Source organism: Perna viridis, chromosome 12 (genome assembly GCF_037379345.1).
Source record: "Perna viridis isolate PV_CMFRI_1.1 ecotype Kerala chromosome 12, ASM3737934v1, whole genome shotgun sequence".
NCBI classification, from domain to species: domain Eukaryota; kingdom Metazoa; phylum Mollusca; class Bivalvia; order Mytilida; family Mytilidae; genus Perna; species Perna viridis.
In genome coordinates, this window is record NC_142456.1 from 30,320,850 (window position 1) to 30,340,013 (window position 19,164).

At 31.8% G+C, this 19,164-nt stretch overlaps 2 protein-coding genes across 3 annotated transcripts; one reads left to right on the forward strand and one right to left on the reverse strand.

The window, feature by feature from the left end:
* The first annotated feature begins 58 nt into the window (after window positions 1-58).
* On the forward strand, window positions 59-10,183 carry LOC148601982 (leucine-rich repeat-containing protein 23-like). Of its 2 annotated transcripts, XM_088554197.1 has the most exons (9): window positions 59-373; window positions 1,800-1,912; window positions 3,224-3,477; window positions 4,027-4,157; window positions 4,678-4,814; window positions 5,757-5,836; window positions 6,750-6,904; window positions 7,352-7,391; window positions 9,969-10,183. In XM_088554197.1, exons 1-8 carry the CDS (start codon window positions 233-235, stop codon window positions 7,385-7,387), a joined length of 1,047 nt encoding a protein of 348 aa, XP_088410323.1. In that variant the 5' UTR covers window positions 59-232; the 3' UTR covers window positions 7,388-7,391; window positions 9,969-10,183. The 2 variants fall into 2 exon arrangements, with proteins under 2 accessions (XP_088410323.1, XP_088410324.1); XM_088554198.1 differs by lacking the exon at window positions 7,352-7,391.
* Window positions 10,184-12,893: 2,710 nt separating this feature from the next.
* Window positions 12,894-17,875, reverse strand: LOC148601983 (translocon-associated protein subunit gamma-like). The gene is made up of 5 exons (XM_088555580.1): window positions 17,676-17,875; window positions 16,746-16,872; window positions 15,316-15,408; window positions 14,058-14,189; window positions 12,894-13,228 (listed from the first exon to the last, which is right to left on the reverse strand). The coding sequence occupies exons 1-5, from the start codon at window positions 17,809-17,811 to the stop codon at window positions 13,162-13,164; spliced, it is 555 nt and encodes a 184-aa protein (XP_088411706.1). The 5' UTR covers window positions 17,812-17,875; the 3' UTR covers window positions 12,894-13,161.
* Window positions 17,876-19,164: the final 1,289 nt, after the last annotated feature.

A 19,164-nucleotide genomic window follows, 5' to 3' on the forward strand; every position in this document is an offset into this window, starting at 1 on the left:
ATTTTCCGTGACCAACATTTTCTGCATTTATGCTTATTTTCAGCCGTTTGTTGTGTGCCGTAGAAATTAAGTAATTCTAATTTGTTATTTGTCGATAGCCACAAACATAATTTGACAACTTCGTACTAAATCTTGGAGTAAGAACATTTTTTCAAGTATGGTCACCCTGACAACCGTCGGCCATTTTTTGTAATCAAAACATTCAAAACGTGTTTGACGCTCGTTCCGCAAAATGTCAGATAACGAAGCAGAGGAAACTTTTGGGGAGGAGGAAGATAATGCAGAGGAAGCAGGAGGAGAAGAAGGGGAAGAAGAGGTACTCGGTGAAGATGAAGAAAAGCTCGGGGAAGAGGAGGAAGTGGAGGAAGAAGAGGTTTATTTTGTTTACACTTTTGTTTGTTATTAGCAAAAACAAATTAATATGACATATGAATATGACGACAATAAAATACGTGATTTATGGCTTAGTAATACTAATGCGAAATTAAAATTGATTACCCGATGAATAATTTTAACTGCAGTATACGACAGGTGCTCTTGCAGGCGCATTTACTTTTTGTTTCATCAGTTCATCGATCTCTAGACTCTACTACTGGATGAATAAAGCCACATACATACACCAAATTTGAAATAAATTTATTCATTTGGAGAGGGCAGCTTTGCTAAGTGGTTAAAGTACCCAACCTAGGAATCAAGTGGTTGACACCACTATGGGTTGAAGCCCTGTATGTGCAAATGCTTCCATATTAACATGTACTTGTCAAGGAGTAGTTCTTGCCAGCTAGTTATTCACACTATCCAATTTTTCATCCTCTCTTGTGAAACAAGTTCACACCAAAAATTTAAGAAAAAATTTCTGATTGCTGATATTATGCTCTCTAAAATTAGCTATCATATAAAAATTTTCATTGACTTGAGGAATAAAATTTTAGTGTGCTGATTGGCAAAAATTTTCTGTCCTAAAAATGGCAAGATATACTCTTTGGCCAGTACCTTCCATATCCCAGGGATTTCTCTGATTTTCTAGCCTGGAGTATCAGACTTTCTCCCCCACAAACCTAGTGATTGTTGGCCTGTACATGCATATACTTACATTATATTCACCAGCCTTAAATAAAAGTTAACCTTTACCTTATTAGGAGCCTAGAAAAAAACAATATACATTAAATATCTGACGTACAAGGTGATTTCAGTATTCTTATTACTTATTCATCCTACATTAATTCTTCTCTTTAAGAATTGGCAATAATAAAAATTGTGTTTATTGAAAAATATTTATCATAGCCAATTCTTATAAATTAATTTTAAAACATATTTTTATCTTTAAACATGAGAAAAGTAGCTTTGAATTTAACTGAATAGGGACGTGTCAATATTTTTTTATCCATTGAGATATAATAAAATTATTTTAACCAATCAGATTAAATTATTTGTCTCAAATTAATTTATTTAGAGATGACAAAAAAAAAAAGAAATCAAAATTATTTTTAGAAATGACTCATATCAATTTACAGTTGAGACAGATCAACTAAGAAATTGATATAGCTTGGATTTGATCAACCTGCTACCATTTGTGTTGTCTACTATAGTACTCATTGTGAAAAGCTAAATTAATATTTCCTCCAGTTTGTCCAACAGTGTTTCTTTCGATATACTGCAATCGTGATTTTTAAAGATTCTCATTCCTTCAGATACATGTATAATATTTTTACAATATGATGATATTGAATTCAAAGAGAACATTGTGAAAGATAAAAATCGGTAATGTGAAAATATCATACCAAAAATTTTTTTTTCAGAAAGTGCCAGATATGCCTCTTGCAGAAGAGCAGATAGCAGAATGTTTATCACTTCTATGCAAAACAGGTGATGGTCTAGCTCATGCGTATGTTAGACTTGATGTTCACGACAGGTTAGTATATATGCTCATGTCTGGAAATGTATATGTGTAAATGTTTATATGTGACATGTTTGGATTCAAGTAATCAGTTGCTGATGCATTTTTAATTGATCATCTTAAAATTTTGTATAATTTTAGTTTGATCAATATAGATTGTCCCTTCTCAATATGACCAGTGACATCCATTTTTTTATCTGTAGATATCCTTCCTATTTACCAGACTTGACCTGAAAGAGATAGACCTAGGATAAGGCACACAACTCTTACAAATAATTGGAATGTTTGTATCAACTCATGTAAGCTTTAAGTAACTTGGACTCATTTTATTTTGGTTCAAATGAAAGTTTGATAAGCTTTTATGAAACTGAATATGATACAAACATATCACTGATTTCAAGAGTTATTTTCCTTTCCCTAGGTCTAGCTCATTAAATAAGCAGCACAACAGGTGACAAACAGGAAATAGGAACTGCTCACCCTTCACCTTTAATGTGTTCTCCATAAGATTTAACATCCTGGTAACCCATGAATTTCAGTATAGCTTCTTGCATCTAAAAATTATAGTGTCACATTTGTATTGGACACTGTGGAAAAGTCTTTTCAAATAGTATCCTGGTAAAAAATGTAGCATCAGGGCAATGTGATGATATATATGGCCCTTGGGAGATTTCTTTAACCCAGTTTTAAGTTGTGTTCATGCTGTGTACTTTTTTGGTTCTTTTGTGTTGAATAATTCATTCTTTATATATTGTCCTTTAAAAGAATTTCCTTAAGTGTTCCTGGCATGTTGAAAATCTTCATTTAACTACCTCCAGTTGAGAGATAATTTAAACCACTTATTACTGAAGGAGAATCTTATGGAAACAATGCAAAAGATTTATATACTGTATATATTGTCAACATCCGTGTTATAAGATGAAAAATCCTATTTTGCTTACACTAAGGCAGGTTTTATATTCATGAAAGCATTGAATGACATCCTTTTTTTTTTAAATCATTCAGTACGTCGAAGTTCATAATTGAAAAAAAATAAAATTATTTTAAACTATGGGTATAGCCCCAGGTCCCTTTTGTGGAGGGTGGTTATTGTGCATACATGACATACACTTCCATGAGTTAGGGTTTAGGATAGAACAAAGGAGTTATACTCATAAAGTATGTATATTAAGCATGCTCAGCTAGACATATATTATCTTGCAGTTGCCATAAAAAGGTTTATTGGGAACCATGCTGTTGTTGTTTTTAGTTGTATGTACAAAAGTACCAGATACTTGTGCTTATTGAAGTACTAACTTATGAAATATGTGCATTTCTTTTTTTCAGGCAACTTACAGATATTGGAATATTAAAAGCATTTATTCATCTTCGCTACCTTGATTTGAGCAAAAACAATCTTAAAGACATTTCGTGTTTAAGTGCACTAACTCATTTACTGACTCTGAAAGCAGACTTCAATATGTTATCAACTATAAAGTTAGATGAAATGCCATTCTTACAGATTGCTAGTTTTAATGACAATAAATTGAAAACTTTGGAAGGATGTAGTCACCCCATGCTTGAACAACTCTGTGTAAATAGTAAGTAAATACTGCACTCTTTTATATATTAATATATAACAATAATTTTTTATTACATTATGTTATATGGAGTAAACATGAACCTTTGTAAAAAGGTAACTATACAAAATATGCTTTAAATAGAAAAATAATGGACTTAAATATAAAATTGTTATGTTGGAATAAAAATTGCTCATAAACAGGTACATACATATATGTGTATTTCATATCATGTTGTACACTTCAGACAGTTCATGTGGAAAGATTGCTGCTGTACACGGGACTCAAAGTTCTTAAACCTGATAAAATACATACATGGAAATGTTTTTATATAAAACCATAATCTATAGATGAAGTCAAATCACCCAAAAGTACTGAGTATAAAGTCTTATTTTTCCACTTTGTTTGAAGCCATTAGCTGATTTTACTCTTGGGTTATATTCAATATAAAAGGTGCAATTAAAATCATATTTATTCACTATAATTCTCTAATTACCATTTCTGCGAACAAAGCAGATAGTAAAGCTTTGAAGATGCATAGATTATAAAAAAAATACAAATCCATTTCAGATAATTTAATTTCAAAGGTGGATGCTTTAGAACCAGCCAAGTTATCCAGACTTCACACGTTAGAAATTAGAGGCAATAAGCTTACCACCACAGATGGGTTCAACCTTCCCAATATAAAAAATCTTTTCATCGTAAGTATACCAATTACATTTTTTTTTACTGTTAAACTATGATCAAAAGAAAAATGTAAATTCCATGCAGTTATCTCTCTGAATTAGCAGTGGTAATAATCTTGTAACAAAAGGGAGATAAATCAGATTTGTTGAGGACATATAAATTTATGAAGAATTTATTTAAGTGAGGCATAAAAATGATTAAATAGCTACTTAGTTAGTAAAGAGGTATTCTTTCTCATAAAAGGGCATTTTGCAATGCATTACCAAAATCCCAATGCAATATTTTTTTTTATTTTTTGGGTAAAATTATGATTAAATGCTAAAAAATTGGTTATGACTGAAATCATTTCCTGTCGTCATCTGATATTAAGTAGAGGGATGCATCAAAAGGAAGAAAGGGTACTTTACCCCTTAATTTTTGCCTGATCTGGATAATACATTAAATATATATTTTGGGTTTTTAGTTAAAATCAGTTCAGCTAGTAGAAATTTAAAAAAAAAGTAATATAATGATGTGATTATTTCCACGATTTAGGCTCAGAACATGATTACAACAATTGAAGGCTTAGACAGACTATCAAGTTTGACAACTCTTCACATGAGAGGAAACCAAGTTAAATCTCTGGATGGATTCTCTGATGGTCTCCAGATGTTACAATACATCAACTTAAGGTATATTTTAGGGTATTTAGTCGCATAGATAAAGGGAGATCATCACAGATTTATTGTCATATTTTTTTATTATTTAAAAGAACATGCAGCTGTTCATAAATTTAAGTTAATAAGTTGTATATATGTATTTAGGTATTAATTCGATTGTTAAAGGGAGATAATAATTGACAATGATTAATTATAATACAACACAATTTAATTTTCTTCTATTTGTATTTGTATTCAATCTGCTAGACTAAAGACAAAACTGTGGGTTACCTGGTATAGTCATGTTTATATCTATAAAGAAACATGAAAACTACCTGTAGAATAGAAACGTGTCATTTAAAAAAATGGTAGTGAACCTGATGTTTTAAAACTACACATTTTAATATTAAGGAGGTAGACCTAGTGTAATGGACACAACTCTTATAAATCATTGGAACGTTTGTATTCAGCATGTAACATCAATTTCATGAAACCATCAAACTAACTTTGACTGATTTCATTCTGTTTCAAATGGAAGCTTGACAGGCTTTGGTGAAATTGAATATGATACAAACATATCACTTATTTCAAGAGTTATTTCCCTTACCCTAGGTCTACCTCCTTAAGGAGAAAAATAAACCAAGTGTATGGCTAGAAATTTAATAATTTATAGATGATTTGGATGGTGGAGACTATAACAGTGCTTCACATATAAGTTTAACATGTTTTTTTGTGTCCAATGGAAGGGGTTTGTCATTTTTTAAACTCACTTTTTTTACAGTTTTTAACATGTTTTTGCTTCCAGGGGAAGGGTGTTCATCATAGTCCCAAACCTTGCTGCCTATGGGTATGTAAACTGTGTTATAGGCAAAGAGGTGACAGAGAGAATTTAATTCTGGCTGAATTTATTTTATATGTGTTATCTCTTGTAAACATGAAATACAAGGCCTAAGATATAATGGCATTTAATTACAGGGAAAACAGTATCATGGAAGTGAAGACAGAAGTTCCAAAACTACAGTGTCTTCCATTGCTGAGAGCTTTAGTGTTATCAGGTAAAACATTGAAAAGAAATATTTGATTAATGTAAAAAAAAAACATGGGATAAATGATTGAGAGCTGTTGTATTGTTAAGATGAAGTTTCTTTACTTTATCTCCTTATTATGTATTACAGACAAACCTGTTTCCACAATCACCAGTATCCAACATAAACCTGTCATAAAAGACTATGATTAAAGTATCCCTATCATGGACCTTTGTCAAGTGTGGTGAATAAACCTGTATATAAAGACTGTCTATCGTATGTGACCATAATTTTGCCTTACATTTTAAGGGAGAAAAGTCACATTACATAGGTTTGACTGTAGATGATGTAATAAAAATTGAAACTACTAGAAGTATAATGACAGAATTCTAGTGAGCCACTCACATACTCCACACTTTTTGATGTATTCGACTCCCAGTTCAAGAAATAAATCCCATGTAAGAATATGACTTTGTAATTTAATTACATGTAATCTTTATGGTTACCAACACTGCATCGGAGTTAGAAGGAAATCTGACAATTGATAAAGGAGACCAGCATTCTCTTTGATTTGTACCTTATTCCTCTTCTTTGTTGCCTGGGGTATAAAATTCAGAAGTGTCATTGTTTTCCCTTTCCTCTTTTGTCCATCTGGAATGTTACTTTTTATGAACAACTCGGCTGGTGTTTCATGAAAACAGAGGATGCTTATTCTACTCACTGATGCACCTAGTCCATGCTCCCAGGTTTTAAATGCATATTACTTTGGTCATTTCATGTTCTTTGTTTTGTGTGTCTAATTTTTTTTTGGTCATTAACCCAGGATTAGGTTCTATTTCATTACCATTCTAATGCTGGTTTTCTTGATTTTCTTTTCGAAAATTGTTTAAAGGATATGATTTTCATTGGCAATATTCTATAAAAAAATAAATTTTATTTTAAGAAAATCCATGCACAGAGGAAGATGATTACCGAATTGAGGTACTGATTGCTTTGAGGAAATTAGAGAGGTTGGACAAAGAGGAATACCAAGAGGAGGAAAGAACAGAGGCAGAGGCTATTGCTGAACAGAGGAAAGAGGAAGAGGCAAATGCTGAGGTATATATTACTTCTTGATATGTTTAGAGTGACATCCCAACACACAGTAGTGATTTTACCCTAGCCACATATGCAAGTTTCCTTTTTTTTTTAAAGCAGTCTTAGCAATTATCAGTGTGAAGCAATTATTTAAACTTTATTAAACCCAATTGGATTTTCATGGCTTACATTAAAATCTTTCTTATGATTTTATACTTATATGTGATTTTTTTTTTGTTTCTTTGATCCATCAGTCATTAAAATCCATGGTATTCTAAAAAAATCATATTTACCATTTGTTTCTGTACATATTGTCCCTAAAATCTATCTGTAATAGTAAATAGTTGTTTTTATAGGTAAATAAATTTTAAGGGAGGAAGGAAATTATGTTCATCTACTGTGTATTTAGAAATGCTAGACTTTGTATACCATGCTAAATAGACCCCTTTAATATTTATTTCCATACAGAATAAGGAAGATGACCAACAACAAGAGGAGGACTAGAGTAGTATGTTTTGTCACTATGTGAACAGCTTTCAAAATTGTCTTTGTGCTTTTCAGGCTTTAGTTTAAAATTTAGTCAAATCCATTCCTGATAAAAGGGAGATAATCACATTTTTTTGACATTGCATTGATCAGTCACTTGGGGTCTTGGTTATTTTAACTATCCTTCCATTTAGTAATAGGTAATTGGTGTTCAATGGGGAATGAATGGATTTGACTATGGATGAGGATCATAAAGTTAGTTTTTGTGTCAACATCAAATCAATCAAGTAAATTTAAGTTTACCATAAAAAATGTCATTCCACCACAGCTAAGCAGAATATGAAGATTAAGTTTTGTGATCCTCATTTTAGTGATTGCTCTGTTTTGTTATGATGAATAGGCAAATCAGTATGAGAGGGTTTACTTATTCTCCATGACATGCTCATTTTTTGTAACTAGTAGCAGTTTTCTATCATCATTTGAGAACAGTGATGTTTGTATTGAGCAAAGAAAAATACTTTGTAAGAAAAGTAGCCAAAAGACAACTTTTTCATCTTAAATGTTTGCCATTTAAACCTTTTCTGAATATAAGTAATTGAATATATACATTTTTATGATTTTGAATTAAGAGACTTGGTTTCAGGGGGTGCACCTGATGTGCATCTCCCCCTAAAATTGGGAAACAATTTTTTTTGCATGAAATTTTAAATATTCTCAAATTATATCTCCAAATATTTTTTTTTTGCCACTTAACTTCCCTCTTCATTTTATTCTATTAACAACCCCTAACCTGAAATCCTGGTTTGCTTCTGATTACAGCAAGTTGTATAGTTCAGGGTTAGATTATTGCCTGATTAAAAATACCTTAGGTAGTAGACTGGACAATTAACAAGGAAATTTGTATTTTCTGTTACTTCATAGGTATTTCAACCTAAGCTTGGTAGAAAGTTTAATTTTCATTGTCAACTGTCAAGTTAAATCCTAAGGAAGTTCATTAGGTGTTTGTCATTTAATTAAAGAAAGACCTTTTATATTTTCTGAAGTTAACTATTTTAAGTGCTATAACATACGACAAACTAGAAAGCTGTTACTATATATCAAATATGTAATAGGAGATAATATTTTTTATTTCAGCATTAACATGTGTGGCTCCAACTTTGTACATTATTTTATATTACATATATCATGTAAATTAAGTTTTAGGTTCCGCAGCGTTGATGTACGAATTTGATCACATAACAATACTCCCGAAATTATTCATTTAAACTATTAAACATGGATTCCATGTTCAGTCCAGTATATAAGGATCTGAAAAATTCCCAATGATGTTAGAACTGTAAAATTTGCAAACAAATGTTTTGTCGTTCCCTCAGCGGGACTGGAACTCTTACCACCGACATCAATGGCAACACTGCCAGCACAAAGTCCAGTACCCTAGACCACTCAGCCAGCTAGGCTATATAAAAATATAGCTTCCGATAAATGGGTCTTTTCTCCTTGTTCTAATACAATGTATTTAACACTACAAATTCATTTTTTAATATTACAAATTTGATTTCTAATATCACAAAACCCTTTTTAATATTAAAAAATCATTTTTTAATAATAAAAATTAAATTGAAAAAAAAAAGATTTTTGTCAACTTTGGCTTGCAATATTTATCTTAAACATTATTGAAGTTCATGCCATATGACTTTGTGCTTAAATATTTGAAATGTTGAATGTGTGCTTGATTGGATAAAATTCTGTTTTGATTTATCTTTCACTTTTTTAACAATATTTTTGGTAGCTTATACATAGCTTAAGCAAAGATGGCTAATTCTGTATCCATCAGTCAAAATTAGACCTTAGGATTAAGACAAAGAATATTATTTATAGAGACACTGTCTCTTTCTCAACAACCACCAGTTGTACAAAGGATTCTGAAACTTGATCAAAGAAATTTTGATTAAAACAGTCATCAAGGAAAACGTTTGGATGCACATGCTCAAACCATATTTCTGAGATTTTTTTGTATTGATATTACTGATATACTGTGAAAGTACTATTGTTCGTAGGGTACCAATTTTCTTAGGAAGACCTAACCACGAAATTTGGTTCCCAATGAATAGGAGATTCTCATTAATGTGTATAATGAAACACTTCAAAACCACAATTTCAAAGTGCTTTCTAACTATAAGTAGAGGATTTGCAGTCAGATTACTGGTTTATCATGAGGACTGCTAATTTTTTTTTAAGTTGTATTGCATTGCTTGGTACAGTTAATACTTGCTTAATTCTTGTAATGACTACTCTATAGTTAGTTACTAACATCTAACCAAACCTAGGTTCAAAGTAAAGTTCCATAATTGAAACCAAATAATTTCCTTTTCTTTTAAACTCATTTACCAAGAATAGGTTTCATTATTTTACACCAAAATATTTTTATATCAAATTTTAATGTTTTTTCTCAAACTATTTTGAAAAATGACTAAAAGGTCACAGATTTTATATTTCAAATGTGAATAGAACCAAACTATTATACAAAACTTATTTATACTTCATATTTATGATTGAACAAAATGTATCTATAATTGATTTGCGTTATTTTTTGTTTCAGAATGAAGATGGATCTGATGATGATGATGAATAAGCGAGATAATCTGCATATCAACCAAAGTTTCCTAATCTGTGATATGACTTTTTGAACTTTGTAACAGTAGAAATTTGTCACCTGTTCATATTTAAAAATGTCATTGAAACGTGAACAAGACTTTAAACAGTGATCTTTGTTAATTTATGTTTTATTTACAATAAATATTTCTATAAAAAGTTTTTTGACATCTTTAGTTACATTCCACCAGAGGAGGTTTATGTTACACCTGGATTTTATTTTAATAGTTATTTCTGTATAGATGGATCCTCTCCCAGTCCCCTTTGAACTGCCTTGGTATTTCTTATTTGCAGAGTTCAATAAAGGATATAGAATTAAGTTCCACTGGCTAAAATGATCTATCCAATTTTTATATTACTGCAAAAAAATGATCAGTCATATAACAGTATCACCCTGTCATTGTTGTCTTCTGCTACTCTTTGTTGGTATCTATGAACTCTTGTTTCTTTATAATAACACGAGTAAAACTTATCTGATCATTTTGATTTTAACACTTTGATAATAAGGACAAGGTGGTCAATGCCTTTTAGTTTTTAGGGATTTTTTGTTGATTACATGACGTTTGTTTCCTTATATGGGAGTACCTTTGGAGGCATTGTCTGAACAATATTAAACTTGTGGTTATGATGTTTGAACCCTATAGAATCCATCAAACAAAACAGCTGAAAATTATGCTTTAAGGGGGTAGACATAGGTAAGACATATCTCTTGAAATTAGTGATATGCTTGTATCATATTCAAATTCACAAAAGCTTAAAAGCTTTCATTTGAAACAGAATGAAATCAGTCCAAGTTCCTTTGATGCTTACACGATATTGATGTAAAATGGTGAATACAAACGTTCCAATGATTTGTAAGAATTAAGTCTACCTCCTTAAGCAGTCCTTTTGATGCACATGATGGTAGTTTTCATACCTTCTGGGGAATAAAACTGTTCAATCTACCACTATTCCATTGATCTTAATCCAATTAATGGACATCACAGCTGAATGATGATACACTGTTATCAGTTTTCGCAAGTTATTGATATCAGATCTTTTTTATCCACATATTCATCTAGAATTCTAGATCCATGGATACTCTCTTGGATATCAATGGTTCTATGCGACGGATACCAATTCATCTTTAAGGTCTTTCAGAATTGTTAAACCAATAGTACCCCTTTTAGGCTCACCTGGACCAAAAATGATGAAATTATCATTATAGCAAGACCTCCTGAATCCTCCAAGAGTTCAAGTTGTATGTCAGTTGGTCTTGATAGGTAAAAAAAATCAGATTCTCTTTAATCTCCTGTTTTTAGTCAATAGCTAAAGCCAGAGTGTACCTCTCTTGTTCTGCTATTTGTCACAAGTTGAATAAAATCCTCAGTGTGGCACAGCTAATATAATGCAGAGGTTTTACTATAAAACTCTGCATGGTCATGACATTCAAGCTTAATACAGATGTGAATTTGAATTGTGATTAAATACTCGAAACGGTATAGGTTATGCAAAATGAATGTGGTCAGACAAGAGGCTTCCAGGGGCCTGAACCACTCACCTGGTTTGAAATAAATTGAACAAGGAGTTGTTAAACAATTTTCACCAAAGAAGACTTTGGTAGGACTTACCATAAGGATCATTTCAGCATTTGAACATTTCCTTCTATCTATCATAGTTTTCAAGATATTGGCTAAAACTGAAAAAAAATGTCATTTTTCACCATTTAAGGGCTACTCTTACAAGGAGTAATCTGACAACTTTTATCCCTGAAGACTTATGTATTTCTAAAATAAGGATCATTTCAGCTACTAAAAGAATTTGACTAAACCTAATGGTTTTGGATATATCTGTGAAAAACTGCTGTCTGACCCCTATGTTCTATTTTTAGTAATGGTGGCCATGTTTTTCGACGGATCAAAAATCCCAACATTCTATGCAAAATATCCAAAGGATCATTCATAACCAGTTTGGTTCCAATTGGTCAAGTAGTGTCAGAAGAGAAGATTTTTGAAAGAAATAACAATCAAAATAGCAAAAATATGTCAAAAAGGACAATAACTCCAACATAGCTTAATGGATTAAATGAAAACTTCAACATAGGTAGATCTCATCATGCAGAACACTTTTAAACTTGTCAGAATTTGGCTAAACCTAATGGTTTGAAGATATATGCGAAAAACTACTGTCTGACCCCTATGTTCTATTTTTAGTAATGGCAGCCATGTTTTTCGATGAATCAAAAATCCCCACATCAGTTCTATGCAGCGTACCCCATGAAACATTCATACCAACTTTGGTTCTAATTGGTCAAGTAGTTTCAGAGAATTGTTTTATATAATTGTTAACGACAATGGACGCCAAGTGACGGCAATAGCTCACTTGGCCTTTTGTGAAAAACTGCTGTCTTGAGCCCTGTTCTATTTTTAGTAATGGTGGCCATGTTTTTCAATGGATCAAAAATCCATACATCAGTTTTATGCAGGATACCCCAAGGAAAAAAGGGCAACAACTCCAACATTGCATGACATAATAAAATAATCATTTGATCACAGATAGATCTCATCATACTGAACACTTTTATCCTGTCAAAATTTCGCTAAACCCAACGGTTTTGGAGATATATGCAAACAACTACTGTCTGACCCCTATGTTCTATTTTTAGTATCGAAGGCCATATTTTCGACAGACCAAAGATTCAGCCAGGTGAGCTAAAAAAGATTCGAACACCAGTTTTTTCTCATGCAACTGTTGAACCCTTTGGTAAGAGCCTTGTTAGGGAGCGCTTAGATCTTACCTTGGTGTCTGAAATTTTCCTATTGTGCACTTGTATCAGTGCTATACATGTATTCTAAATTTCTATCACATACATCAACAAAAATGAATAAACATATAATGTAGATGTTTATTTAAAAAGAACCTAACAAACAAAATTCCATTTTCTTTCTCTTTCTCTTCAAAAAAGCATTTCTGTCTATTTTCAAGTAATAAATAAAATCTACACAAAATTTTTCTGTAAAAAACTGAATCTGTTTCAAGTAGAACTGTTCCCTGATGATAGATGACTGGTTCTTCCTGGCAATGATGAGTTGATGGGTAGCAGTGGGTGGGTTATCTTCCGCTTCACACAATACAAGGTCATCCATCATCGGAGCTGCGATTCATTTAGTGCTGGTGGAGAACAAGGCAAGGAGTCCTGCAGCTAAACCTACAGATGCTAGATAATTACTGAAGATGGTTAAGGACAAAAATTAGCATTTCATTTTATCCTGTTTTTTGTAGTTAATACAGCAGTTTTGAATATTTGCTAAAATCTATATGTGACCTGTATCAAACTTTGCGATGTCACATCCTTTATTACATGCCTGTATAAGAGGGCTTATCTTTATCATACCACTTTATCACACCCATAATCAGAATTTTCTTTCATTTTTTCTCTTCAAAGCAAAATCAGAATCACATGTTGTAATAGTATCACATCAACCCTAAAACCAGACCATGACCACATAACCACCAGAATACACCAATGCAATTAAAATCTAATTAAAATGAGACAATCAATTGTTCCATTCAGTCACTGCATTTAAGATCTAACAACACTCTGTTCTATTTTCTGTTCAACCAATCATGTAAATTTATCTTTCATGATTTTGAAAGGAAAAAAACCCAAGGAGTGTGAAAAGGTCAACTCAGAAAGTAGAATGGGATATTGTTGGATCCTGCATGCAGTGACTGAATTGAACAACTGATAGGTCTAGTTTTAATTAGAGTGTTGGAAGATAATTAATCTGTTATACTCTTTATGGAAATTGCATTCAAATTCCAATAATTTTTTTCACATATCTAATAACTACGGAATAACAGCAGTTATGAAATTAAAATAGAAAATATTACAGTGTGCCAAATTGAGCAAGGTGTGATGGTAATGGTGTTTATCAGGGATGTCACAGTCATTATAACTTCACGTAACATTGTCAATTGTAATTGCCGGAGTAAGAAAATATCAGGCTGTAAGCACAATGGAAAAACAATAAAGTAGTTGATAAAGAAAGGATACAATGTAGGTCCAACACTTTTCAGGATGTAGAAAGAACAGACAATCAGCAGAACGAGGTAGAGAGCATTGTTGTAGAAGATTGAGAATGTGGTGGCTTCATAGTCGGCTACTTCGTTCTTCTTCCATAGAATTCTACAAGTAAAGGTTATAAATACATATTAAAAGAAACTGACTTCTGTGATATTTAAATACAGAATAAAAATCAGGACAATTTTAAATAGAGGGGGTGGGGGTTAATGCATCACAATCATTGAAGTTACTATCTTGAAATTGGTACATGACCAATTTAGCTAAACCTGAAGTAAAAAACTGAGTAATGATAACTAAAAATTGTTTTTCTCAATCATAAACAATTCAATATGCTGTGATGAGCACATTACCTACAGACTTGTCTATGTGTCATTTTTTTGTAATTCATTTTAATGTAATTGAAATAACACAAACAAGACCTGCTAAAGACATGATATAAGTCATTTCATCAGCCTAAAATTGTGATTTGTATATCAGATGGTGGCAGAGTGTAACTGTTCCACACCAAACTCTTAAAGAAACCAACACACACAGAATCTCCATGAAAAAAGCAAAAGAATAAGTATTATAAGACAAAGCATACATGTTAACCTTTGGAACAGTAAATAAAGGACATTCTCCCTAATTGTCTCAGTCTCGTGTGGAAGATTTTTACCTTTCAGCCATTTTTTATTGTAAAAATTCAAATACTTAGTATTTTTCTCAGAAATAAAGTAATTTCAACTAAAAACCTCACACAAAATCTTACATTTTATGTAAAAAAAATTTCATTGTTTTTGTGGGAATCTATCCCCTAAAGTGGTAGAGTTAGCAGATATATCTCAACGGATTTTATACATTAAAGATTATGAATTAACAGTTAATGTTTCCTATCTGAATCTAATCACTGTGCAAGAACTTCAGTCAAAAGTAAAATGGTGCTAGTTACTGCTACCCGATACCTTATTCTATGATTTTCAAGTTTAATTTTGCCCAACAAAAAAGACATCTCCTGCCCTTTAATTGATCTTAAGCACGCCTGAATCATGGAGTCAGTTGATTTTTCATCTACATATACATGTAAATTAAGGGAAACAAAGAAAGATCTGTTATACTGGTTTATATCATACATGCTGAAGTGAGATTCAAGACTTGACTGCATTTATTTTCATTTTTTTTTTTCAAAATACAACTGATTGACTAATGATTGCATTTTGAAGCTTACCATGAATCTATTAAATTGAAATACCTTTCATCTTTCTCTTTCTTTGTCATTTTCTTGTCATCAGCAAATTTCTTGGTCATTTCTCTTGAAACAGCATCTTCTCTTTTTAAAGCAATCCTGTTAAGAAGCGTTAATAATTTTTTAAAATCAAATTTCCATAACCAGTTTTTCTTTCAAGAATGACAATACCAGAAAAGAGGTTTCCTTAGACCAATTTAGTATGGCACTCAGTGTGGGAAACCATTTTTTTCCCAACTTGCCATTCTGGCTAATGTAATATTGAACTTGCTAGTCAAATAAAAATTCAGCTAGCCAATTTTTTTTCTTTTTTTTTCTGTACTATCATCTGTTTTCTCTTGGATTTGATTATCTTCTGCCTTTTTTTCTTTCTTCAACTGTCTTTTCATTTTTTTTTTTTAAATTTATCAAAAACTTTTCCATTTTTGAATATTCCCTCCCATTGAAGTTTTTCATGTACTTTACAGTAACAAGTACTCCACTTCTGAACTCATATTTTAAAAATAAAATTATATTTCAACAGATTCATCATTATGAAACAAGAAAATGTTTATCATTTGCTTCTTGTTTATTTAAATTTTGACGATAAACAACTAATTTGCAAGGTAACATATCTTAAATTACCCAGATAATTTCGTTTGAATACTAATATGAGATCGGGACCGTCGCATAGGTTTTGGCACATCCTGTATACCGGAAATTAATATGGCAGATAGTAAAAAATGGTTTACAGGTCAATAAAATTGTGCCTATCATGCCAAAATTCACTTGACATATTCAAGCTAAACTTCTTAAAATGTAGGGAACATATTTTGAATGTATGATGTTAAGGTATGTTTTACTACATGTAAATAACCTGTTGGCTCATTAACTTTCCTTGGAACTTGCCAATCAAATGACGGTCGCCTAATTGACGAGTGTAAGCTAATGAGAACTCGCCACATTACACATCTCCTCGTATTTGCCGAGCTGGCAAGTGGTGGTTTCTCACACTGGGTACTGCACCATGCCTTCATTAATTTTCTCATCATGTGTTCCCAATTGATGTCAGAACAGCTTTTAGGTTTACATATACTTCAGCATTTTCATGTGGTTTGCAATTTATACACTTTTTCAACATCACACTACAGTAATGGTGTTTAGGCTAGTTTCCATTACACCATAGCTGTCACATTTAGTACATAGTTTTTTTAATCTAATTATGTGCTACCTTTGTTTTTATAGCAATTAAACCTTGTTTCTACATTTGTGTTTTGGTTTACTTAGTATTTCATTGATTTGTATGCAAACACATTTTTCAAGAATTCCACTTGAAAGTCTCTATCATCAGTAATAAGAGTTGACTGTGTAGCCTTTTCAAGATTCTAGATTTTCACTAATGTAACTTGTTCTGCCTTAAAAAAAATATTAAAACAAACTGCAATATCACTACTTACTTGTGCTTAAGTATAAACTTGACATTTTTATATGCTAGAGCCACAAGGTAAGTGCTAATTAATGTTCCAATGGCAAACAGAATACCAGACTGGTATAGATCCATCTGATGAATTCTCCAGAATAGCCCTGAAATATTTAAACAAATGCAAAAGAAATTTGAGGTTGTCCTGTAGTTAAAGCATTTTTATAAAGAAACATTCTATCTATTCAATCATTTTTCACTGATCTAAGCCAGCTGACCTCAACTTACATGAAAAACTTCTGGAAGGAAGGTGAATAAAAATAAGAACTTGGTTTATTTCTTACCTATATCTTGGTTAAATTTGAATTCCAAACTTAGAATTATGAACCAAGATTTTTACAAAAAGTCAATTAGTAGGACTTAATGATCTTAATCTAACCCTGCCCCTTTCCCACATTGAACAGCTGTTCAAATATGCTCTGCATACCAGCTAACATGTTTAATATTTTCATAAATATTCTTCTGACAAATTACAAGAGACTATTAATATGGAACATGGACTATTTTTTTTTCAACAGCTCAACTGATTTTTACAGAGAAAAGTTTTAACAACTTTTATGAAAAGGTTATACTGTTAACTGATATGTATGACAGTATGATATATCTAAAAAAGGCTGTAACCAAAAAAGTTTTATCACTCTGCTAACCATTTCAAGTATGTTAACGTGTGAATCCTTTTAAAATACTGTATGTACCAAAATATGCAACAATGCCAACATGGAAGAAAAAACTGGCAATGGCATGATTACTTAATCCCTTTAGGGATTCGTCGCTGGAGATATTTTTTTTGTTTTGATCGGTGGTGGTCAAAACAAAAAAATATATATATATCTTCAGCGCCGAATCCCAAAAGTGATTTGATGATTACCGTATCATATTCACAGCGTATGTGGCTATGTCTACTCACAGATTGGAATTGCTGAGACAATAAGAGCGTTCCCGTAGAACAAAGCCGACGATTTTGTAGACACATTTCTACTAAAATCTTGGAGAAGCAATTCCTCTTCTTTGGTAAGCTGCTTGTTCTTTCCTTTTCCAGACATATTTCTGATTAGTGACTCCGGCTGAGAGGTCGATGTGGCAAATGCGATCAGGAAGTGACAACGTCGAAAGAAGGTAGATAACTCTTGTGTACCAGCTCGTCACCAGTAATTTGTCGCCCCTAAAAGTAAATTATAACAAAGTTCTTCTTGTTTGTTTTTAATGTTTTATTGCTTAAATCTCTTTCTCTTCTGTATACTTCTATTTTTATCCATTTTTAAGCCATTGATGTGGCTCAATTCGAGTTCTACAGATAGACTTCAAGATAAATAGATGTATGCGAAAGAACGTGGTCCAACTTTCCCTAAATGTTTATTGGCATGATTGGGAAACATCCAAGCCAATAAGTTTTTTTAATCCTTAGAAAGTAAAAGCAACCGATCATTGAAACAAAGAAATGCCATTTTAACTAAAACAAAAAAAAAACACAAACTAAAAACCGCTTCTCAAACGATGAATGTAAGATACGACTGTCAAGTCAGTTGGGCTACAAAAAATATCGTAATTAACCTACATATATTTACTGTTTTTATGTTTTATTTATTATTATTTTTTTATACTAAAAATGAAGTTATATTTTCACACAATTTTTAAGCTCATTATCAACCATCATGCGCTTTTAGGTGAATTTTGTATTTTTTTTTTAAATCACAGAACACAAAACAACAATAAATTGTAATGGTTGCCACGTTGCGGCTTAGAAATTTCCGACTCAGTGTTCAATTATTATAACAGCAAACATTTTGATAAGGCATTTTGACTGTTGTTGTACTTTTCTTCTATCTGATTTTTCACAAATTCGCATTTTTAGGATCGAACAGAAAGGTGTTTTTTTTTCCTTTCGGAAAATTTCGGACATTAGAATATCTATTGAAATGGGCCTTACTTGTGGTCAGAATCCTGAGTTAGATGGCACAGGGTTTTTTTTCATAAATAAAATGCTTTATTTGTTTTAGCTGGATGTAATACGTCGCAAACGCATATATTTTCCCCGGTTATATTTCACTTGTAATGATCAATTTCTGCTCTGGGATATGGACATGTGACTAATAAAGACCAACGTAAACGCACAAAATATATTTAAATAAAATAATGTATTTTGTACACTTCCAAAGATTCTTCCGAGTTTTCATTTTCCCACACACTGCACTTAATAAAACGTATACCACACTGCACTTAATAAAACGTATACACCAGAGGACATCTTTGAATATCTTTCGCAATTTTCTTTGTAAATAAGTTTAATTATCAACAAATTCATGTAATCATGCAACAAAAGAAAGAGAAATATTTGTTTGCAGTTGGATACCTCTTTGGTGACAATCAACATATGAAGAAGCCGATCTTGCTGTAAC